We start from the raw sequence: 25183 nt of genomic DNA, 5'->3' as shown, positions 1-25183 counted from the left end.
TGTCTGTTTCTGGAGGAAGGGCCCTGGTGGTCAAAAGTAGTGCATTATATAAGGAATAGGGTGCCATTTGGCATGCAAGCTCAGTAGACGGAAGGCTGGGGCTGTAGACTAATGAGGCTGAAAATAGAGAATGAGAACCAGTCAATACAGAATGAGAGCCAGTGGGTGACGACCCGTCAAGAGTGTGTGTATGTATTGGTGTGTGTGTGCCTTGTGTAATAAATCCCATCTACAATTCAATCCAATTACGCATTACAATATGTATTTCTATTGAAAGTAACTGGTGTTCTAAAAAACGAATCCTAAAATAAAGGGGTAATATGAATGTCCCCTCCTCACTGTAACGTCCATCCCGGTCACTCTAACCTGGCTCCTACTTCTGTTCTGTTTGAACTAGCGTGACCACACAGATAACAGGACCACTATCTGCTGTCTGTCAGGGAGAGAAAGGGAGAAAAAAATTGACAAAATGAAAATGTACTACAAGTGTATTTTTGCCCTGTCACATTTATTGAGGATCCTGAGAGAGGGGAAGAGAGAGTCTCACAACTTCTTGGCACATTGTGAAAAAACAAAGTAAGTAATGCATTAGTCATCCTGCTGCTGCTTCATACTGGGAATGTTGGAGTGGTGGGCCTTCAATAATATATTGATTCTCTTTAGCGGTGCTTGATTCTCAGGGTAGCTAACTGGAATCACATTGTGTCTGCGCTTTGATTAGGAGAGGAGATTGTTAGATTTGTGTTAAGGAATACTGGCTGGCTGTTTCTGGCTGGCTGTCTGGTGGCTGGCTGGCTGCATAGCTGGCTGGCTGTCTTTTCTGTCTGTCTGTCCGCCTGCTTGCCCGGTTATGACTCTGTCATGTTTCCCTTTGTTTCCTTTATGTCTGTTAATCTGTCATGACTCTTGACTCAACAACTGCCTTCTTCTGAGTTTTGAATATTATAAAGCAGATTATATTTGAAGGTAATGTGAATTGTGAAGTTTTCACTCTCTCCCAGCATGGCGAGGCAGGGCGTGGGTCGTCTCTCTCATTCCGTCTGTTTGGTATTGACATGTCTGTCCCTGGCTCTCCACCTCATCCTGGCCCTCTTCTGTCTATCCGTCCTCCAAACATCCTGCGTTATCCCCCCCCCCTCCTCCTGTTCCTCCTCTTTGTCTTTTCCTGGAACTGTTCCCCATGGAAAACAGGGGAGATCTCACTCCCTTTCCTCACAAAGCAGCTCACACAAATTACCAGTAAGTCGCATGAATGGAGACTATACCAAAATGGCCGCACACATAGACCACAAGGTGGAGGCCTCATTCAACATTGTCAATGAGAAGGAGAAGGACAAAAAGCTGATTCAAACCAAAATGGCCACCAAAGTGAGCCAACGGATCAGCAGTCGCTCCAAGCTGGAGGCCCTCTTCAGCCACCCGCTGTACAACCTGCCACGCAAACATCTGCTGGAAGACGATTGGCTGCTGAAGTTGAAGCCAAAGAACAAGGGAGGGAACAGTGAGGAGGAAGATGAGGAGGAGGACAGTGACAAAAGCAGTGAAGATAGTGAGTGGTGAGTGAGAGACAGAGGAGTGGAAGACCACTGATAACAACAAAGTACAAAAATTAAAGAGGAAAGAAAATGCTTTCTAGATAACAACAAAGTATATCATTCTGTCATAGCATATTACTTTTCTCATACATTTGTGATACCCATTGCTTAAATTGGCCTGTTTCCCCATCCATCTTCCCCTGCTCTTTCCATATAGGCAGAGTGACAGCGAGGAGGATGGCTATGACCGAGCTAATTGGACTAGAAGTGCGGACACCCACCCTGCCTGGCTGAGGTACCACCTTGGGATCTCTCGCTGGGAGCTGTATGACAGGAATGACCCTAGCGTTGCCGAGGTGACTCAACAGATGGCCACACAACGCATCCTCAGCGCAGGTGAGATTAGAGATTAGAGATTAGGAATAAGACTACGGTTAGGGTTGAGCTGGGGTGTGGACATGGTGAAGCTAAGGTTAAGGTTAGGGTTTGGGTTATGGATAGGGTTAATGTTGAGCTGGGGTGTGGACAGGAAAGGTTAGGGTTGTGGTGGTTGAGGCTAGCGTTAGCGCAATGACTGGAAGGATACTAGCAGGCTAGTTAGCATTAGCTCACAAAATTACCCAGAACTTCCTTCATATTGGACATAGAGACTTAAAAATGGTATACAGGAATTCACTTGACTCTGGGGAAGTACATAAAGGATTATGAATTCATTACCAAAATCCCGAAGTATCCCTTTAATTTCCACAGTTTTTTGAGTAAACTAAGCCACAAATATTGTAATTCAGTCTGCAGTACAACAGCCTGTGGCACCACTGTAGCTTGCTTTTAAACAAACTAAAGTACTGTAGCTATTCCAAGTCAGTTGGGATACATGCATGAGCCTTATAATGGTGATGGTACTGTTTTATCTTTCAACCCCAAGGGGAAGCCCAAACTCCACAAACAAGATGATGACTGTGTTACTAAGCGGAGTTGAGATCAACTCTGTATCAATCAGCATGAACTGGACATGGAGTAAACTACACTGAACAAAAATATAAACCCAACAATTTAAAAGATTTTGTGACACATCTCCTTCGGATAGAGTTAATCAGTATCTTGATTGTGGCTTGTGAAATGTTGTCCCACTCCTCTTCAATGGCTGTACGAAATTGCTGGATATTGGCAGGAACAGGAATACACTGTCTTACACTGGGCACTCTGTTCACAACGTTGACATCAGCAAACCGCTCACCCACACGACGCCATATACGCTGCCATCTGCCCGGTACAGTTGAAACCAGGATTCCTCTGAAGAACACACTTCTCCAGCGTGCCAGTGGCCATCAAAGGTCAGCATTTGCCCAATTAAGTTGGTTACAAATTCGAACTGCGGTCAGGTCAAGACCCTGGTGAGGACGACAAGCACACAGATGAGCTTCCCTGAGACGGTTTCTGACCATTTGTGCAGAAATTCTTCAGTTGTGCACAGTTTCTTCAGATGTCCGGGTGGCTGGTCCCAGACGATTCTGCAGGTGAAGAAGCCAGATGTGGAGGTCCTGGGCTGGTGTGGTTACACATGGTCTGCGGTTGTGAGGCCAGTTGAACGTACTGCCAAATTCTCTAAAACGACATTAGAGTTGGCTTATGGTAGAGAAATTAACATAAAATTATCTAGCAACAGCTCTGTTGGACATTCCTGCAGTCAGCATGCCAATTGCATGCTCCCTCAAAACTTGAGAAAACTGTGGCATTGTGTTGTGTGATAAAACTGCACATTTTAGAGTGGCCATTTATTGTCCCCAGCACAAGGTGCAGCTGTGTAATGATCATGCTGTTTAATCAGCTTCTTGATATACCACACCTTTTCGGTGGATGGATTATCTTGGAAAAGGAGAAATGCTCACTTGTGCATAACATTTGAGAGAATAAGAATTTTGTGCATATGGAACATTTCAGGGATCTTTTATTTCTGCTCATGAAACATGGGACCAACACTTTACATGTTGCGTTTATATTTTTATTCAATATATGCTATTCCTGAATTATACAGACCACTAGCCATAACCCTAACCATAGCTTCATGTCCACACCCCGGCTCAACTCTAAGCCTAGCCATAACCCCAATCCTAACCCTAGCTTTGTGTCCACGGGCCCATTCAACCCACACATACACACGAGACACAAAAGAGTTGGCATTACAGTGAATGAAGAGATTACCCTGGGAGGCTGTAAAACATTTTCTGATGGCCCTCAAATCCTGTCTGTTGTGAGACTGTTCAGAAGCCTTGGTTGGGATCCATTTGTTTATCTATCACATGCAAACAGGGAAGTAGCAGTACTCTAAAAAATGCTTGGTTGTTTGGTTGACCAAGCTGGGTTGCAAGCGTTGGGTCACTTAGGTTGTTTTCTTTAAGAAAAACGCTGGATTATTGGTGCCGGGTTATGGGTTATTGGTGCTGGGTTATCGAAATATGACTCAGTGGGTGAGCTCAGAAGACTAGAGGATTGGCTTAGCAGGGGCGTGGCTTGTAGATAGTTCTTTTTGGCCACCTGTGAAAGTAAATGTCATTCCGGTTCATCTGCTTTGTTGTTATTTCATGTTAAGGTTGAACACTGCCACTTTAATCAATGTTTCCCAAGACCCTATGGATATTTCAATGTTGGGATATGTAGATAATAATGTTATGAGTTTTATGTTATAATATATCATGTGCAAAAAAAGAAATTTGCAGTGTACAAACATGATGAACAGGAAATACATTTGCTATTACAGGTGGCCAAAAATAATTGTCTGAAACCCATGTCTCTAATAGGCCATGCCTCCTGAAAATAACCTATGGAGCTGTTATTTCATCCCAACTAATGGTTAAAAAAACTGATGGTAAAATAAACCCATGTTTGTATAATCCATATTAACGCGACCCAACTGGCTGGGTCAAACTAACCCAGTGTGTGTTCTGTCCAATATTTACCCAGCGCTGGTTTACCAAAGAAGCCAAATAGGGTTGTTTTTAACCCAGCATTTTTTTGTGTGCCAAGCTACTGTGTATGGGTTTGAGCGTGTGGGGAAGGGGAAGGGGAAGGGGGAGTGGGAGTTTTGTGTGAGTGAGTGAGTGAGTGAGTGAGTGAGTGAGTGAGTGAGTGAGTGAGTGAGTGAGTGAGTGAGTGAGTGAGTGAGTGAGTGAGTGAGTGAGTGAGTGAGTGAGTGAGTGAGTGAGTGAGTGAGTGAGTGAGTGAGTGAGTAATTAAACACACAATCTAAAGAAACAAACAAAAATAAACAAACAAAAGCCAAAATCAATTCTTAAACACTAACCAATCAACCATAGACTGTGAGGATAAAATCTAAAACCACTGAAAGCAATTATAAGTCTTTAAACTGCAAAATACACAAAGTGATTACACCAAACTAGATCCGTCAGCAAATGGATGACAGTATAAAGGAACAGTTAGAGTAGAAATGTGAAAGCCAGATAATCGAAATCTCCAGCTCCTCTGATCTTTTGTTCTGAGGTCAGTCAATATAATCCTGCACTGATCATAAAAAAATCCCACTCACACATCCATGCATATAAACACACACAAACATATGCTCACACTTTGAATACTGTATGTGTTGAGCATAAAAGATTACGCAATAATCAGATTGTGTGTGGGCTGGCCCATAGCCACGTTTCATATACTCCTCCTCATCTTCCTATTCTTCTCACTCCTCCTCTCTAAAGTTCCTAGATTCTAGAATCACCACTAAATGATACAAGACTGTTTTTGATGTTCGGCCACATTCTGTACTTTATATAATGAGGACGCCCTGTGGATAACAGGGGTAACTGCATTTATGTAAAATCCACTAGAAATACTGTACTATTACCAAAAGAACACCATCAGTGCAGTCAATGACAGGTACCTATTGTTATGCAGGTGAATGAGGACCCAAAAGCGACTTGGCGAAAACAGAGTTTTTAATCCAGTAAGAAACTTTACAAAACAAAAAGCATAATACTACTCGTAAAGACGAGAACAGACTGGAGACTTGATCGAGAACTGCAGGTTGCCTCGGGAAGGCACTTGAACCTAGCAGACTCAGACACCTGCTCACCACGCAGCATCTGAGGGAAACACGACACGACAGGGCAAAACATAGACACAGCACGGTGAATTATAGATGAGGATCCGACGGGGCAGGAACGGAAAACAAGGAGAGAAATAGGGACTCTAATCAGGGAAAAGGATCGGGAACAGGTGTGGGAAGACTAAATGATTGATTAGGGGAATAGGAACAGCTGGGAGCAGGAACGGAACGATAGAGAGAAGAGAGAGCGAGAGAGTGAGAGAGGGAGGGGGAGAGAGAGGGATAGAAAGAGGGAAAGAACCTAATAAGACCAGCAGAGGGAAACGAATAGAAGGGGAAGCACAGGGACAAGACATGATAATTAATGACAAAACATGACACCTATGGTGTATTTCCTTTGAATGTTGTGGAGACCCTGTCACTTTCATGTGTTTTACTGTACGGTAAGTGATATGTCTCTGTGTTCTGATTATTATGGTGACGTTGTAGCGTTGTCTGTTATGTGTGTTTCAGTGCAGAAGAGTGGGGGTACCCAGCTCAAGCTGATCATGTCATTCCCCAACTACGGACAGGCCCTCCTCAAACCCATGAGGTGAGAATCCACGATACGACGTATGATCTTTATTTACTTGACCGTTATTTGACCAGGTTAGTCTCATTGAGATTAAACATCTATTTAGCAAAAGAGGCCTGGCCGAAAAAAAGCAGCACACACATTGTCAACATTTACAACGTAAAACACAAAGCACTACAGTTTAAAAACATCAGCTAATACATTTAACAGGCACATTGGAGTGTTTGAACCTAGGGGTCAAAATATTGACCGCCCCTTCAAATAATTTTTCACCATAGTTTTTGACCCTAGCTTTAAAATAATTGAAGGAGAGGAACTCCTGTAGTTTCAAGTAATTTTGTAGCTCATTCCAAGTAGAGAGGGCAGAGAACTGGAACGCTTTTTTACCTAGCTCTCCTAGCTCTCACCTAGCTGTCCTGTGAGCATGGGCGATAATTGTCATTATAATCTGATGGACAATGTAGGTACACAGGTAAACTGGGAGCAGTCTTAGCATGGCCTTATAAATAAAAACGTACCAATGACTTAGCCTCTGAAGAGCTAAGGAAGGCCAGCCCACTCTCATATAGAGGGTACAGTCCGTGTGACTCAGTTGGTAGAGCATGGCGCTTGCAATGCCAGAATTGTGGGTTTGATTCCCACGGCGGACTAGTATGACAATGTATGCGCTCACTACTGTACGTTGCTCTGGATAAGATAAAACTAAAACATTTGCAAGGCTTTGGAGTTTGTAACAAACCTCAGCAGTGCACAGTGTCCAGCATATGTAATGATGCTACAGGGGAAAACATGTACAAGTTATCACCTTAATCGATTTCAGGCAAGAAGGCAGCGGAAACAAGTATTTTTCTCACTTTTTAAAGAAAAACACGACTTATTTTGAAAATAAAACCCCAATTTGAGCCTGAGCTTTTTCACAAGACCCTAGATGTGGGGTTTAGATGTGAACCACTCATCTAACAAGAAACTCAAGTACTTGTAAGTTGATACCCTTTTCTATTTGCTTGTCCTGCATAGTGACTATGCATGGAATAGTCTAAAAGGCTCTGCATGGTCAATCCGACCGGGTAATCTCTAGTAGTGAAGTGAGCTGTATCATAGTCCTGTCACTGCTTCACTCCCTGGCTACGCTGATGCTCTTCCTACACGACAATATCCGACACGGCCTCTGCAGAAGTCAGGGTATTTCTACTTCTTGCGCTTCGTTAAGCAGAGCAGAGCTGTTGTCAAGTAAGTAAGTTTGTGGACCTTCCCGCCCCACCTACCGTCAACCAATCATGTCAATGCAGAGTAATATATAGCACTCAGCATTGTTCAAATTTGAGCAGCACACGGCGATGCAGTACAGAGCTCAATTTGACCTCCGCATGCCTCCGGAGGGAGCACCCTCCATACGGCACCTCCGACCACATTTTCAGATCAAGCATAAATTGGCTTTAATGGTTTCATCTTAGATTTCATGAAAACCATGAACTTTGTCTTATCAGGATTTAAGAGCAACCTCAGGTGACAGAGCTGAGCCTAGACAATAGTAAAGGCACATTGCAGTTAATCAAAGAACAATATTATATACAATACGGCTTACAATACGATATACTACCTTATGATATACAATATGATTTACAATGCGATATGATACTATATGATACTATAGTAACTATACAATACAACACAACAATACAACTTTATTGTATCAGTCACATAACACTCTTACTCTTTCACAGTAATCTTATTTTGGAGGTGAAAAAAAATCACATTGTTCTGTGTGTGTTTTATGCAGGCAGGAGAGAGATGCAGAGACAGACTTCAACCTGTTCTACTTCTCTGACTTTGAGAGACACAATGCAGAGATTGCTGCCTTCCACCTAGACAGGTGAAAACAATGAAAAATGGACCTCCCATCTGAGACTAATCTGTGTGTCAAAAGAAAGAGAAGAAAATAACTACTAAATCACTACCACTGATTTCTATCTCTCTTTATCTGTGTGTGTGTGTCCTCTCTCAGGGTGCTAGGTTTCTGTAGAATCCCTCCAGTGGTAGGTAGACTCATCAACATAACCACAGAGATCAGAGCTATCACCACAGACCACAAACTATCCAGAACCTTCTTCACCTCTCCTGGTGTGTGGTGGTTGGTCCAATCATCTTTCATAATCAAATCTAACTCTCCTGGTGTGTCCAATCTGTTATTAAGCTTGTGTGTGTATAGTGGCTTGCACTATGTGCTAGTCCAGAGTTTCCCAAACGGTTGGTTGGGTTGCACTGGTGGGCTACAGTTTACTTTTCTGTGTCGTTCTGGGTTTATGACTGGTCACAAGAAAAAGTTCTAAATGCTTTTAGATGGGTTATGACCCCAAATGTTTGTCAACAACTGTCCACTGTAGGCCTACTATTTGCATTTAGTCAGTTAACTGTACTATTCACCAAACCCCTTGTCTCTCTCTCTCCGTCCGCCTCCCCCAGTGGGTAATTTGTGTTTCCACGGCCAGTGTGAATACTACTGCTCCACAGAGAACCCAGTGTGTGGTCGACCCCAGGTCTTGGAGGTGTCCCTGGCCTCCATGCTGCCTGACCTCTCCCTGGCCCCCAGACGCTCCTGGAGGTCCCCTTGGAGGCGCTCCTACAGCCGCACCAAACTGGCACCGTGGGTTGTGGGTACCGAAATAGGCCCCTTGCAATGGGGGTCTCTAACTATGGGAGGGGTTGTGAAGAAACCAAGTGAAGTGTATATCTGTATTAGTGGTTATATACTGTACAGTAGATGGCAAACTGATGGGTTGGAGGTATAATTCAACGTTTGGATTGCATTGATAGAATTCAACTGATCAATGCAATGTAATAATGTGTAGTAGTATCATATTGTCCCCCACTGGGAATAAACCCGTGCATTTGACTAAAGCATACACGTGTTCGAGTCCATACCTCACATGCAGCTGCTACTGTTTCAGATGGGAGAAGAACCCAGATTACTGTGACACGGTGAAACAGACTCCTCCATACAACCAAGGCACCAGACTAGTGGATCTAATTGACATGGTCATTCTGGACTTCCTCATGAGTCAGTAAGCACACTGAACGACACAGCTTCTACTACTATTACTACTTCAGTAATTCCAATATTCTTGAAATCAGTAACAATTCAACACACTACCTTGATTTTTCTCTTCTTTAGTTTTTTATCTAGTCACTGAAGCAATACATTCCATAAGAATGACTAAATGTTCTGAACATTTCCCCACACGATCATATTAGGAATGTGCCAAGGTTTAAGTCCACTGATAATGTGGCACAGATTTTGAATAGACAGAAAGCAATAAACTATTGTTTTGCTTTAATTCCTATTAAGGTAATATGGACAGACATCACTACGAGACTTTTGAGAAGTTTGGGAATGACACTTTCCTGCTGCACCTAGACAACGGGAGGGCGTGAGTACCATACCTTCCATCAATACCTTATAAGGTGATACATACTGTATGTTCAGTGGCGATTTTAACATTAAAATATTGGATGTATCAAAAAAGCTAATATGCATCGAAACCACTACAGACACAAACGTTATAACATTCAGCTATGATCAGTTTACTTCCCATAGTCAAATTCAGCATGGGTCTACAATAATATTACATTATTAAAGTATTGGAACGCAGCCAAAACACCATTCTGAGTGTGTCTGCCTGCCTTTTACCAAGACACTCTGTTTTAGAATAAAGCAACAACGTTTATAAAGTTACTCCCTCACTTCATCCATTGCATAGTTATAGTTCCATGAGTATAACAGTGGCATCAAACATTAACAAGAGCTACCTTGAAACAGATGTTAGCCACTGCTTCTATTCACCACCAACCACAGTTGAATGTTTTTTTCCAGCTTGCTTTCTTTTTAACGGGTGGGCTTATTTCAATGTTTAGTGGCTGATGAGCACCGAAATATTTTATCTCTACATTTTTTACATAGCTTCAAAATGATTTGCTGGGAGATAGTCAACATGATAACTTTTCAGCTGGCTAGAAGATAAACAATGAAGTTGACACACATCAGTCCAATCACTGGAGAAAAGATGTAGACTTATCAAATGACCTTGAGACTTCTTGGACAGGCACTGCCAACTGAACTCTATGGCAGCACCCAAGGAGCAGGAGCTGCCTGGTCGTCAGTAAGCTCTTCCAGTAGGTGCTGGGGTGTTGTAAGTGACATCACCCTGAGCCAATCACGCGCAACCAGAGAAGATCAACAATGCCTACGCTCTGTGTTTTCTCTGGCTGCCCCTCCGCCACAGAAGGCACATGAGCGAGGCTGAAACAGCTGCATTCTGGATCTGCCTTACTCAAAGAAAATTGACCAAAACAATGATATGACATGGAGGAGTCGAGTATGCTGTAATATTAACTCAAGGAGTTATTTTGTTTACACTGTTTGCTAACTGATACGATATAATGTTGTCACACGAATTAATGCCAGAATTACATGCAAAACAGGGCCATCTGCTGGACAGTGGTTGGGCTGTGCCTCACTTGCCCTGAATGATGCGTCGCCAATGCATATGTTGAAGTTTTTGTAGTTTATACATACTGATATAACAGTTGTGTAATATTGTGGAAACTATGTTATTTTTAGGTTTGGGCGTCATTCTGTGGATGAACCCTCCATATTGGTGCCCTTACGACAGTGTTGCAGGTAAAACTATCAGCTTGTATAAAGATCTGGACAAGTGCAGCAGAAAAAAAGTGCAAGAGGAGACTCATCACTCCCCCTCTCTTCCTTCTCATTCTCTTTCTCTCTCTCCCTTTCCTCCTTCTCTCTCTCCCTCTCCTTGTCTTCCTTCTCTCTCTCTCTCTCTCTCTCTCTCTCTCTCTCTCTCCTTGTCTTCCTTCTCTCTCTCTTTGTCTCCTCTCTCTCTCCCCTTGTCCTTCTCTCTGTCTTTTTCTTCTCTCTCTCCCAAATCTCTTTCTCTGTCTCAGGATCCGTCGCTCAACTCTCATGCGTCTGCGTCTCCTGTCCCTTCCGAGCTTCCGTCTGAGTGATGTCATGAGGGAGTCTCTGTCCCAGGATCCCCTGGAGAGTGTGGCCCCCCTCCTCTCTGTACATCACCTCTCTGTGCTGGACCGTCGTCTGAAAACCATCCTGCAGGCTGTACACACCTGTCTGGAGCACCATGATGACGTTATCCATGATGACCTACAGGGATATGATGTTAACTTATACCGGCACTAGACAATAATTAAGACTGAACATCCATTTACAAAACCATCACTGCAATATGTCTATCATTGGATTCAGCTATGATTGATGACAAGATTATTGTATTATCAATCAATCAGTTAATTATATGTATACATTCATGGCACATTTTAACTGTGTGTGTTGCCTAATGAAAACAAAAATGATAAAGTGTTTTAGCATTATAAGGGTGGAGTAATGTTACTGGAGTTTTTAGACAGCAAGGCCATTTGATCACAACAATGCCAGCACTCAGTAGAAAGAGAATGCAGTATATCAGGAAGTTATGGTGACAGAACTCACAACTTTTCGGAGTAGTCAGCCTGTAAGCTGGGACAGGAAGAAGCAGTTGCTTCACTGAGGCTGTACTAGTGGGACGTGTCCTCCCATCGTACAGATCCGTTTATCGGTTTACGTTCCCCAGGGGAGCTGGCCACTTGATCTCATATCTGGTGGCGGCTCATTTACAGACATCACAGAACCCAAACTTCAATGGAGGGATGGCGTGTCTCTGTCTTCAGGACTGCTCCTTCTAAAAGACTGAGGAGGCGGGACCTGGTCGATCTCCATGTCTGCTGTCACCTTGAGGAGACTGGCGAGGTTAATCTCGCCATCATCCTCATAGTCACCTACCCCGAGAAGGAGTCATTGGACTGATAGAGGGAGGAATCGAGGCTATCCATGACCTCGCTAACCAAAAGAGAAATATCGCACTCTCCCAAAAGCTTGGCTGGAGCGTAAAACCTGAATTGAGACAAACAAAGACGTGTAATGGGTTCACGCTCAAAATTATGTTGTATAATGCTTACTTCATTATTCAATGTTAAATTGTTTTACTGCATCAGGGATAGCCCTTATGCAGTAAAAATGTTACAAATTTGAATAATAGTAGTGGTTAGCACAGTAGAGAACGCTATAGCCACGGGGGAGAGCTAGCAAAGCTACCGTGTTGCAGGTAGAATTGTGTGGTCAGTTAGCCTGAGCCTAGCCGCGTGGGCTACTCGAGTCCCACTAGCTAGCTACAGTAGCTAGCTGGAGCTGACCAAGAGGTAGAAAGAGGGTTTCTTTCTACACAAGCAATACCACCGTTTTGCAGGTAGAATTGTGAAGCTAGTTTGCTTTGCAGCGAGTTAGCCAGGTTAGCTTGTGAAGAAGAGCACCACCATGTGGTGGTCTCCAATAAAGGTGCTGGTTTCGTTTATTGGTGCAACTGTCCCAGAGTCCCAGAAAGAGGATTGATAATGACCAGCAGGAGACAGGGAAACAACTTACACTTTATTGCCACACCGAAACAGACAGGCACACATAGCAAACAAGAAGAGATTAATTATTGATAGTGTGTCACTAACCATACAATCACTAACACATGGTTGGGAAGTCCAGAGTGGAGGATTGTCCTTATAGGAAGGGTCCAGTGGTGAGTTGTGTTGAGGTGGTACAGAGTTCTTCTGACCTGTTGTCTCTCTGCACTCCTGTGTCTAACTGAAGCGCAGACTGTGTTGGAGGTTTGAGAGCCTGAGAAGAGTGTTCTGGAAGGGCCCTAAGCAAACCCCTAGCAACACAGTAGCCAGGGCCATAAGGTACTACTCAGCCTCACAAGGTTGTCCGAAGTCCCCAGCAGCGAGGACCTTGCAGGTTGCCTGTGAACTTTTGAGTCAGACTAGTCTCATAGACTATACGTAACATAGTAAACATAAATCCAGGACACTCAAATTAGTATGATATGTTACTTTTGGTATGGTTACATAAGATAGAAGGCAATGAGTGGATGAGTGGGCATATAACACGAATATCTATTGTTCCAAAGGTTGCGTGCTCAAATCTCATCATGGACAATTTTAGCTAATTACCAACTTTGTAACAACTTATGACTTTTTAGCTACTTTGCAACTACTTAGCATGTTAGCTAACCCTTCCCCTAACCCTTTTAGCTAACCCATCCTCTAACCCTAAAATGTGAAGTTAACCCTTCACCAAACCCTAACCCTTTAACCTAACTCCTAACCTTAAGCTTAACCTTAACCTTAACACGTAACCCATAGTGCTAGCTAACGTTAGCCACAATTTGTAACATATTGTACGAATTGCAATTCGTAGCATATCATGTGAATTGTAATCCGTATCATATCATACAAAATGGATGATGGACATCCACAAATCAATACATACGATATGAAACGTAACATATCATACTAAATGAAGTGTCTAGGATTTACGTACAGAATAATATGAAATGCTCTCTGACCACTTTGGTTGAGTGGAGAAAATCGAGAACCAGTCATGTCGAGCTCTTCAATGAGGAAGAGAACATGGACAGTGAGTGGAAGAGTATCGCTTACAGGGTAAGGGTGCACACTATTTTCTGCAATCCTAGTCTCCAACAGACATTTGAGATTGGCTACTTCAAATTGAGACTTTCAGAAACAAAATCTCACATAATTAGTAATTGAAACAGATCTACATATAAGTCTTATGATAATGTAAAACATAAATATAAAACTAAGTCAAGTATGTTCTGGCAACTGTAAGAGTACTGAGCAGGGTACCTCAAATAGAAGGAAAACAATCAAGCTGAATGAAACAAACTGTTATTATCATGTTTACATCAATACACTGTATTTTTGTTTAAGCGAAGACTTGAAATGGACTTAAAATGGATATGTTTGTCTTTTAGCAAGTGTCCATCGTTGGGAATGAAATACCGGTACCTCATGGCAGGTATAGTGTCATAATGACTCCAAGCAATGCACCTTTCCCTCCACAGAACAACTACGAGACATGACATCTTTGCCGGTTGAATTGCAGTGTTGCCACATTAAATAACTTTTTGTTGTTAACAACTCTTTATTGTTATGACGTTTTAAGGTAAGACCCTGGTGCAGACAGTGTTGTAGAAAATAAAGTATTCTTTAAACAGGGGCAGGCATACGACAGGTCAAGGCAGGCAGGGGTCAATAATCCAGAGAGGGTGTAAGTCACCGGAACAGCAGGCGGACACAAGGTCAGGTCAGGCAGGGGTCAATAAACCAGAGAGGGTATAAGACACCGGAAGAGCAGGAGGACTCAAGGTCAGGTCAGGCAGGGGTCAATAATCCAGAGAGGGTATAAGACACCGGAACAGCAGGCGGACTCAAGGTCAGGTCAGGCAGAGGTCGATAATCCAGAGAGGGTAGAAGACACCGGAACAGCTGGCGGACTCAAGGTCAAGTCAGGCAGGGGTCAATAATAAACCTTGGTTTCTCAAATGATTGCCTCGCCTGGTTCACCAACTACTTCTCTGGTAGAGTTCAGTGTGTCAAATCGGAGGGTCTGCTGTCCGGACCTCTGGCAGTCTCTATGGGGGTGCCACAGGGTTCAATTCTTGGACCGACTCTCTTCTCTGTATACATCAATGATGTCGCTCTTGCTGCTGGTGAGTCTCTGATCCACCTCTACGCAGACGACACCATTCTGTATACTTCTGGCCCTTCTTTGGACACTGTGTTAACAGCCCTCCAGGCAAGCTCCAATGCCATACAACTCTCCTTCTGTGGCCTCCAATTGCTCTTAAATACAAGTAAAACTAAATGCATGCTCTTCAACCGATCGCTGCCTGCACCTGCCTGCCTGTCCAACATCACTACTCTGGACGGCTCTGACTTAGAATACGTGGACAACTACAAATACCTAGGTGTCTGGCTAGACTGTAATCTCTCCTTCCAGACCCACATCAAACATCTCCAATCTAAAGTTAAATCTAGAATTGGCTTCCTATTTCACAACAAAGCATCCTTCACTCATGCTGCCAAACATACCCTTGTAAAACTGACCATCCTACCAATCCTCGACTTCGGCGATGTCATTTACAAAATAGCCTCCAATACCCTACTCAACAAATTGGATGCAGTCTATCACAGTGCAATCCATTTTGTCACCAAAGCCCCATATACTACCCACCGTTGCGACCTGTACGCTCTTGTTGGCTGGCGCTCGCTTCATACTTGTCCCCAAACCCACTGGCTCCATGTCATCTACAAGACCCTGCTAGGTAAAGTCCCCCCTTATCTGAGCTCGCTGGTCGCTCAGCCCGCTCAGCTCGCTGGTCACCATAGCATCACCCACCTGTAGCACGCGCTCCAGCAGGTATATCTCTCTGGTCACCATACCTGCCATGAGGTACCGATATTTAATTCCCAGCGATGGTCAGGCAGAGGTCGATAATCCAGAGTAGAGGGGCAAAGGTACAGGATGGCAGGCAGGGTCAGGGCAGGCAGGAATGGTCAAAACCGGGAAACTAGAAAACAGGCACCCTCATCCTACCTGGGCGCATACCTGGTATATACTGTATATGTTTCAGTGGGTTGTCATGTGCATTTTGCTGAGGAGTGGCTTCCGTCGGCACATGACAACCCACTTGGAGTTTGCCAAAAGTTACCTAAACAAGATTCTCTGGTCTGATGAAACCAAGATTGAAATCTTTGACCTGAATGCCAAGCATCACGTCAAGAGGAAACCTGGCACAATCGCTACGGTGGTGGCAGCATCATTTTTTAAAATAGTTTTATTTAACCTTTATTTGACCAGGTAAAGCTAGTTGAGAACAAGTTCTCATTTGCAACTGCGACCTGGCCAAGATAAAGCATAGCAGTTCGACACATACACCAACACAGAGTTACACATGGAATGAACAAAACATAGAGGCAATAATACAGTAGAAAAAAAGAAAACTAAGTCTATATACAGTGAGTGCAAATGAGGTAAAATAAGGGAGTTAAGGCAATAAATAGGCCATGGTGGCGAAGTAATTACAATATGGCAATTAAACACTGGAATGGTAGATGTGCAAAAGATGGATGTGCAAGTAGAGATACTGTGGTGCAAAAGGAGCTAAATAAATAAATACAGTATGGGAATGAGGTAGATTGATGGGCTGTATACAGATGGGCTATGAACAGGTGCAGTGATCTGTGAGCTGCTCTGACAGCTGGTTCTTAAAGCTAGTGAGGGAGATGGGAATCTGTAATTTTCATCATAGGTACACTTCAACTATGATAGACAAAATGAGAAAAAAAACATCCAGAAGATCACATTGTAGGATTTTTAATGAATTTTTTGCAAATGATGGTGGAAAATAAGTATTTGGTCACCAACAAACAAGCAAGATTTCTGGCTCTCACAGATCTGTAACTTCGTCTTTAAGAGGCTCCTTTGTACTCCACTCGTTACCTGTATTAATGGCACATGTTTGAACTTGTTATCAGTATAAAAGATGCCTGTCCTCAACCTTAAACAGTCACACTCCAAACTCCACTATGGCCAAGACCAAATAGCTGTCAAAGGACACCAGAAACACAATTGTAGACCTGCACCAGGCTGGGAAGGCTGAATCTGCAATAGGTAAGCAGCTTGGTTTGAAGAAATCAACTGTGGGAGCAATTATTAGGAAATGGAAGACATACAAGACCACTGATAATCTCCCTCAATCTGGGGCTCCACACAAGATCTCACCCCGTGGGGTCAAAATGATCACAAGAACGGTGAGCAAAAATCCCAGAACCACACGGGGTATATAGTGAATGACCTGCAGAGAGCTGGGACCAAAGTAACAAAGCCTACCATCAGTAACACACTACGCCGCCAGGGACTCAAATCCTGCAGTGCCAGACGTGTCCCCCTGCTTAAGCCAGTACAGGTCCAGGCCCGTCTGAAGTTTGCTAGAGAGCATTTGGATGATCCAGAAGAAGATTGGGAGAATGTCATATGGTCAGATGAAACCAAAATATTACTTTTTGGTAAAAACTCAACTCGTCGTGTTTGGAGGACAAAGAATGCTGAGTTGCATCCAAAGAACACCATACCTACTGTGAAGCATGGGGGTGGAAACATCATGCTTTGGGGCTGTTTTTCTGCAAAGGGACCAGGACGATTGATCCGTGTAAAGGAAAGAATGAATGGGGCCATGTATCATGAGATTTTGAGTGAAAACCTCCTGAAGATAAAACGTGGCTGGGTCTTTCAGCATGACAATGATCCCAAACACACCGCCCGGGCAACGAAGGAGTGGCTTCGTAAGAAGCAGTTCAAGGTCCTGGAGTGGCCTAGCCAGTCTCCAGATCTCAACCCCATAGAACATTTTTGGAGGGAGTTGAAAGTACGTGTTGCCCAGCAACAGCCCCAAAACATCACTGATCTAGAGGAGATCTGCATGGAGGAATTGGCCAAAATACCAGCAACACAAAACCTTGTGAAGACTTACAGAAAACGTTTGACCTCTGTCATTGCCAACAAAGGGTATACAACAAAGTTTTGAGATAAACTTTTGTTATTGACCAAATACTTATTCTCCACCATAATTTGCAAATAAATTCCTAAAAAATCATACAATGTGATTTTCTGTGATTTTCTGTGATTTTCTGGAGAAAAAAAAGTGTACCTATGATGAAAATTACAGGCCTCTCTCATCTTTTTAAGTGGGAGAACTTGCACAATTGGTGGCTGACTAAATACTTTTTTGCCCCACTGTACCTTCTGGAGCGTGTGCTATGAGTGGGTGCTGCTATGGTGACCAGCGAGCTGAGATAGGGCGGGGCTTTACCTTGCAGAGACTTGTAGATAACCTGTAGCCAGTGGGTTTGGCGACGAGTATGAAGCGAGGACCAGCCAAAGAGAGTGTACAGGTCGCAGTGGTGGGCAGTATATGGGGCTTTGGTGACAAAACAGATGGCACTGTGATAGACTACATCCAGTTTGCTAAGTAGAGTGTTGGAGACAATTTTATAGATGACATCGCCAAAGTCAAGGATCGGTAGGATGGTCAGTTTTACGAGGGTATGTTTGGCAACATGAGTGAAGGAAGCTTTGTTGCGAAATAGGAAGCCGATTCTAGATTACATTTTTGATTGGAGATGCTTAATGTGAGTCTGGAAGGAGAGATTACAGTCTAGCCAGACACTTAGGTATTTGTAGTTATCCACGTATTCTAAGTCAGAGCCGTCCAGAGTAGTGATGCTGGATGGGCGGGCAGGTGCGGGCAATGATCGGTTGAATAGCATGCATTTAGTTTTGCTTGCATTTAAGAGCAGTTGGAGGCCACGGAAGGAGAGTTGTATGGCATTGAAGCTCGTCTGGAGGTTAGTTAACACAGTGTCCAAAGAAGGGCCAGAAGTATACAGAATGGTGTTGTCTGTGTAGAGGTGGATTAGAGAATCACCAGCAGCAAGAGCGACATCATTGATGTATACAGAGAAGAGAGTCGGCCCAAGAATTGAACCCTGTGGCACCCCCATAGAGACTGCCAGAGGTCCGGATAACAGGCCCTCTGATTTGACACACTGAGCTCTATCAGAGAAGTAGTTGGTGAACTAGGCGAGGCAATCAGTTGAGAAACCAAGGCTGTTGAGTCTGCCAATAAGAATGTGGTGATTGACAGAGTCGAAAGCCTTGGCCAGGTCGATGAATACAGCTGCACAGTAATGTCTCTTAACGATGGCGGTTATGATATCGTTAAGGACCTTGAGCGTGGCTGAGGTGCACCCATGACCGGCTCGGAAACCAGATTGCATAGCGGAGAAGTTACGATGTGATTCAAAATGGTCAGTAATCTGTTTGTTAACTTGGCTTTCGAAGAAATTAGAGATGTAGGGTAGGATAGATATAGGTCTGTAGCAGTTTGTTGTAGGGATGTTTTTCAGTGGCAGGGACTGGGAGACTAGTCTGGATCGAGGGAAAGATGAACAGAGCGAAGTACAGAGAGATCCTTGATGAAAACCTGCTTGAGACATCAGAGTGGGGCGAAGGTTCACCTTCCAACAGGACAGAATACTTTCCGAATGCACTTAATTATTAGTGGCCTTAATAATTACTGATATTACATTTTTGTAGCGGAGCTCCAGGGCTTGCGTTGACGTCAAAAAGCAGTTTACTTCAAAGCAGTGTGCCAGTGCCTGTATCACTTTATAAGAAGTATGTCATCAATGATGTCCGAAGCTTTGTTTGATCACATCCTTTTTCAAACAGTACATTATGATCAAATAGCCACAGTAGCCTACTTAACCACTGTTAAAACTAACTTAAGGCGGGCACAGCCTCAGTGTTCACAGTAAACGTGAGCCGGAAGTTACACAGAACTTTCAGAAGTTTGCGCTCAGCAGACCTGAAATTTGTCATTGCCGATTTGAGGGAGCATTGCTGGACATTGTACTTACAAATATAGTTCAGGTTTTGTACTTGTAGTTTCATCTGACATGAGGTATGAGGTCGAATTCCAGTGAAAGCACTTTCTGCACGTTGTTGTTCAAATATATTTTTTAGTATGTATGAGCTTCTGTCTTAACCATTCTAAATAATGCGATAGATTCACTTTTTTTTTAAATAGTCCATTTGAAGGCAAAAAAATGGAAGCATGATGTGAATCTGGTTTCCAATTGATTATAAAGCTACTAAATCCAACCATTTACTGCTGCAGCACAGAGTTTGAATGGAAATATTGGGAGTGGGAATGTCTGTTAATCAAACGCTGCTATTTATTGTTGACCAGCAGATGTCACTAATGTGCATTGTGAACTGATAATGAAGTTCTGAGTAATGAACTCTTTTTCTGCACAATTTGGTAAAAGCTCCCAAAGCCTTCAGAAATCCTTGATTTCCCATATATCTCCACAGTGTAAAACAATAACTATGGTTATTAACTCCAACACTGGGGGTTATTTTACACCACTGAGTGTTAATATCACACTTAGAGTGATTTTAACTCCTGATTCAGCACTATACATTTTACACTGAAAAACCAACACTGGCCAATTTACTGTATAGCATGTCTATCATTTTATGCATCCCAAATGGAATTATATTCCCTATACTGCATTATTTTTGACCAGTGCAGTATAGAGGATAGGGTGCGGGCTCTGGTCAAAAGTAGTGCACTATGTAGAGGATAGGGTGACGTGTTCACCGGACGTGCTACCTGTCCCAGACCTGCAGTTTTCATCTCTCTAGAGACAACAGGAGCGGTAGAGATACTCTTAATGATCGGCTATGAAAAGCCAACAGACATTTACTCCTGAGGTGCTGACTTGCAACAACTACTGTGATTATTATTATTTGACCATGCTGGTCATTTATGAACATTTGAACATCTTGGCCGTGTTCTGTTATAATCTCCACCCGGCACTGCCAGAAGAGGCCTAGCCACCCCTCATAGCCTGGTTCCTCTCTAGGTTTCTTCCTAGGTTTTGGCCTTTCTAGGGAGTTTTTCCTTGCCACCGTGCTTCTACACCTGCATTGCTTGCTGTTTGGGGTTTCAGGCTGGGTTTCTGTACAGCACTTTGAGATATCAGCTGATGTGAGAAGGGCTATATAAATACGTTTGATTTGATAGGGTACAATTTGGGACATTACCATAGTCAAGGTGATACATGTCTTCTGAAGTCCTGTGTTGTATTCTCTATGGAATGAACTACCCAAAGGGTCCCGAGGGAGCAGGGTTTCAACAGAATCACCTCCTCAATACACTGCTTGAGAAACGGGCCTCAGTGAATACATTGCTATTTTTCTTGTTGAAATCATGTTCTTATGTAGACCTATGTTTCCGATGCAAGCCAGGCAATGATTAGCAGCACCACATCACTGATCTGAATAACAATTGACAATGAAATACTGTTAGTGTATTGTAATATTATATATCTGTATGTTTTGGCTACTATGTGGTTGATATTTAATTTTTTTCATATTCTTTTTGTCTCTCATAATTTTCTATATAAAAATAGTAGCCTTCATTTATCAATGTAAATCAACCACGGTGTATCCTTTGTCAATGTTTGTAAATTACTTAGGCCTATAATGATGAAATGTATTATTATTATTATTATATTAGCAAGCAAATACATATCACTGAATGTCAGGTCATAATAAACTAAATAAAAATTACAAAGAAGCGAGTTTGGAGTCACTTTTGTCTTCTATAAATAAATTGATATTTCCAAAGAGTGGTTTAAGGGTCTGAAAATATCCTGATAAGGAAGGAGCATTGGATGTTTGCATTGGCCATTAAATCCTTTCTATCTTGAGTTTGTGCAATATTATGCCTGGAGTAGAGGCTAGTGCAATAGATCTGTTGGATAAAGCGGGCATAATACAAAAACCTCAGATGATGTGAAATAGGGTCTAAGCTACAACATATGAGAATATTTAAACAAATCGGAGTTTACAAGTTTAGATAATTGACCTTAAAGATGCACTATGCAGAAATCGCTCCGCCATGTGCTGGCTGCTAAAATTCTAATCGTTCAAGGAATTAGTCATTTCAGTTTGTGACATAACAAGCAAATATAGTTTACAGAATCATTGTACCATCTAAACCGCTGTGAAATATTTTTTCCATAGCCAAAATATTGTACTTAAAGCTGACTGAAAAATGAAACTTGAGATTGGATCAGATCTACCACTTCTTAGACTTGCATTCAATGAGAATGACAGATCTATAGCACACATTTCTAAGTGAATTTGGTCCAGTCACCCGAAACATTACATAACGCAGCTTTAAAGGTTTAAATAAATAAAATGTTTTGAGAAATAATAAAATAGTTTGACAACACGGTTTGTCAGCTTTTAAACATTGAAGTAACAACCACAGGGGCAGGCAAACGACAGGTCAAGGCAGGCAGGTGTCGATAATCCAGAGCAGAGGCCAAGGTACAGGATGGGGGCAGGCTCAGGTCAGGCAGAGGTCGGTAATCCAGAGCTGGAGCAAAGGTACAGGACAGCAGGCAGGCTCAGGGTCAAAGACAGGCAGTGGTCAGACAGGTGGGCACAGGGTCAGGACAGGCAAAGGTCAAAAACCAGTAGGATAAGAAAAAGCGAGACTAGGGAAAACCAGGAGCTGAGACAAAACGCTGTCAGGCTTGAATGAACAAGACGAACTGGCAACAGATGGAAAACACAGGTATAAATACACAAGGGATCCTAGGGAAGATGGGCAACACCTGGAGGGGGGTGGAGACAAGCACTAGGACAGGTGAAACAGATCAGGGTGTGGCAATATCGAACTCAACCATTTATGTTTTCCAGTAATAACGACATGGATGTCTCATGGTATGCTGGGGTATGCAAAATGGGTCAATTTTCAGCACCATTATCTCCTGAATGTTATTGCATTCAGGTAATAAAAAATAAAACCTTTTTGACCACTTCTTCCATGGGCAAACATGTTTGGAAAGTTTAAATCAAAAGGGATGCTGTCAAAAGGTGATTGAATTCAAAGGGATTTACCGTATTACAAACAAGGCAACAATAAACATGTCGCCCCCCAAGAATGACGCATTCTCCTCTTGGGCCATTTCAGTTATCGTGTGTGACCACAGATTATGTATAATATTGACCATATTCTCAAATGACCTCCCTAACAATTCAAATAAATGTATTGTATTTTCTTGATTAAATTCAATATATGAGCCTATCTGAACATCCTGCTTATTACTACCAGATATTAATTTCAGAATCTCCTAAAAGAGCCAGAAGATAGCGCTTTAATGTTTCCTTACTACAAAATCCTACTTTCTGTGAACAATTTGAAACTGAATTGAATGAATTTATAATGATCATCAAAAAATGATGTTGATGATCCTTGCATTTGAGGTTTTATTAAAAACAATGCACCTGCATTTTCAAAGTAGCCACCCTTTGCCTTGATGACAGCTTTGCACATTCTTGGCATTCTCTCCACCAGCGTCATGGGATTATCACCTGGAATGCATTTCAATTAACAGTTGTGCCTTGTTAAAAGTTCATGTGGATTTTCTTTCCCTCTTAATGCATTTGAGCCGATCAGTTGTGTTGTGACAAGATAGGGGTGGTACACAGATGATAGCCCTATTTGGTAAAAGACCAAGTTCATATTATGCTAAGAACAGCTCAAATAAGCAAAGAGAATCAACAGTACATCTTTACTTTAAGACATGGTCAGTCAATATGGAAACATTTCAAGAACTTCGAAAGTTTCTTCAAGTGCAGTCGCAAATATCATCAGGCACTATGATGAAACTGGCTCTTATGAGGATCGGCACAGGAAAGGAAGAGTTACCTCTGCTGCAGAGGATAAATTCATTAGATTTACCAGCCTCAGAAATTACAGCCCAAATAAATGCTTCACAGAGTTCCAGTAACAGACACATCTCAACATCAACTGCTCAGAGGAGACTGCGAGACTCAGGCCTTCATGGTCAAATTGCTGCAAAGGACACCAATAACACGAAGAGACTTGCTTGGGCCAAGACACACAAGCAAGGAACATTAGACGGGTGGAAATCTGTCCTTTGGTCTGATGAGTCCAAATCTGAGAAACAGAGTAGGTGAAAGGATGATCTCCGCATGTGTGGTTCCCACCATGATGCATGGCGGAGGAGGTGTGATGGTGTGGGGGTGCTTTAAATGGTGACACTGTCACTGAATTATTTATAATTCAAGGCACACTTAACCAGACCTTAAACAGCATTCTGCAGCAATACGCCATCCCTGTCACGACTTCCGCCGAAGTTGGCTCTCCTGCCTGTTCGGGCAGTGCTCGGCTGTCGTCTTCACCGTCCTACTAGCCACTACCGATCCCTTTTTCGTTTGTCTGTTGATTTTGTCTTATTAGTTTCACCTGTGTGTATTTTAGTTTAATTAGCGTCCTTATATGTAGTAGGTTGTCCCCCCCTTGGGCGGGATTGTTTTTTGTATTAATGTCATTTGGTGGAGTACTTGTATTTTATTCTCCGGTCTGTTTTGATCCTGTGTTTGATTATTCACCCTGTGTGTTAGGTTGACCGTCGTTTTTGTGCGCCGGAGAATAAACTGTCAAATCAGTGAAACCTGCTCTCTGCGCCTGATTCCACCCACCTTGGTAAAACGTGACAATCCCATCTGGTTTGTGCTTAGTGGGACTATCATTTGTTTTTCAACAGGACAATGACCAAGATCACACCTCCAGGCTGTGTAAGGCTATTTGACCAAGAAGGAGAGTGATGGAGTACTGCATCAGATTACCTGGCCTCCGCAATCACCTGATTGAGGTGGTTTGGGATGAGTTGGACTGCAGAGTGAAGGAACAGTGCTCAGCATATGTGGGAACTCCTGTTGGAAAAGCATTCCAGGTGAAGCTGTTTGAGAGAATGCCAAGAGTGTGCAAAGCTGTCATCAAGGCAAAGTGTGGCTACTTTGAAGAATCTGAAACACTTTTTACTACATGATCCCATGTGTTATTTCATAGTTTTGATGTCTTCAATCTAGTAAAAATAAAGAAATCCCTTGAATGAGTACGTGTCCAGAATTTTAACTGGTACTGTATATATATATATATATATATATATATATATATATATATATATATATATATATATATATATATATATATATATATATATATATATGTACATATTTCCTTTATCAAATTTGTGTAACTGTTTTTTATTTAAAATTTTCATTTTCTGCTTTCTTTTGAGCTCTCCACAGGCCTGGGCCCAGGGGCATCAGTCCTGGTAAGACCCTGCATTTTTGTCCAGCCCTGAGCATCAAATCCAGAGGTTATAAATTATAATCCCAGGTGAGGTCATATTTTAGCTGAACATCGTACCACTTACTTTAAAGGCCCCATAACTTTTCATTACTTTACTTATAATGGTTGGGCATGGTTTGATCTGATGTGAAGTTAATGTGATAAAATGTAAAGCAACATGTTATTACATGAAACTACACATGTGAAAATGTGATTACATGTGAAGTATTCAAAAAAAAAAAAACGTTTTCTCATGTGCAATTCTACAGTAACTGAATTACATTATTGA

General features: G+C 42.5%; 1 protein-coding gene across 1 annotated transcript; it reads left to right on the top strand.

The window, feature by feature from the left end:
- The first annotated feature begins 423 nt into the window (after window positions 1-423).
- LOC124016165 (extracellular serine/threonine protein kinase FAM20C-like) lies at window positions 424-11516 on the top strand. Its single transcript, XM_046331704.1, has 11 exons — window positions 424-576; window positions 1002-1556; window positions 1753-1931; window positions 6106-6184; window positions 7947-8039; window positions 8172-8287; window positions 8630-8810; window positions 9115-9224; window positions 9513-9594; window positions 10785-10844; window positions 11129-11516. Exons 1-11 carry the CDS (start codon window positions 470-472, stop codon window positions 11379-11381), a joined length of 1815 nt encoding a protein of 604 aa, XP_046187660.1. The 5' UTR covers window positions 424-469; the 3' UTR covers window positions 11382-11516.
- Window positions 11517-25183: the final 13667 nt, after the last annotated feature.

This window comes from Oncorhynchus gorbuscha, linkage group LG26 (genome assembly GCF_021184085.1).
Source record: "Oncorhynchus gorbuscha isolate QuinsamMale2020 ecotype Even-year linkage group LG26, OgorEven_v1.0, whole genome shotgun sequence".
NCBI classification, from domain to species: Eukaryota; Metazoa; Chordata; class Actinopteri; order Salmoniformes; family Salmonidae; genus Oncorhynchus; species Oncorhynchus gorbuscha.
The sequence above is the reverse complement of the archived record's forward strand: the minus strand, read 5'-3'. Positions and strand labels throughout refer to the sequence as shown.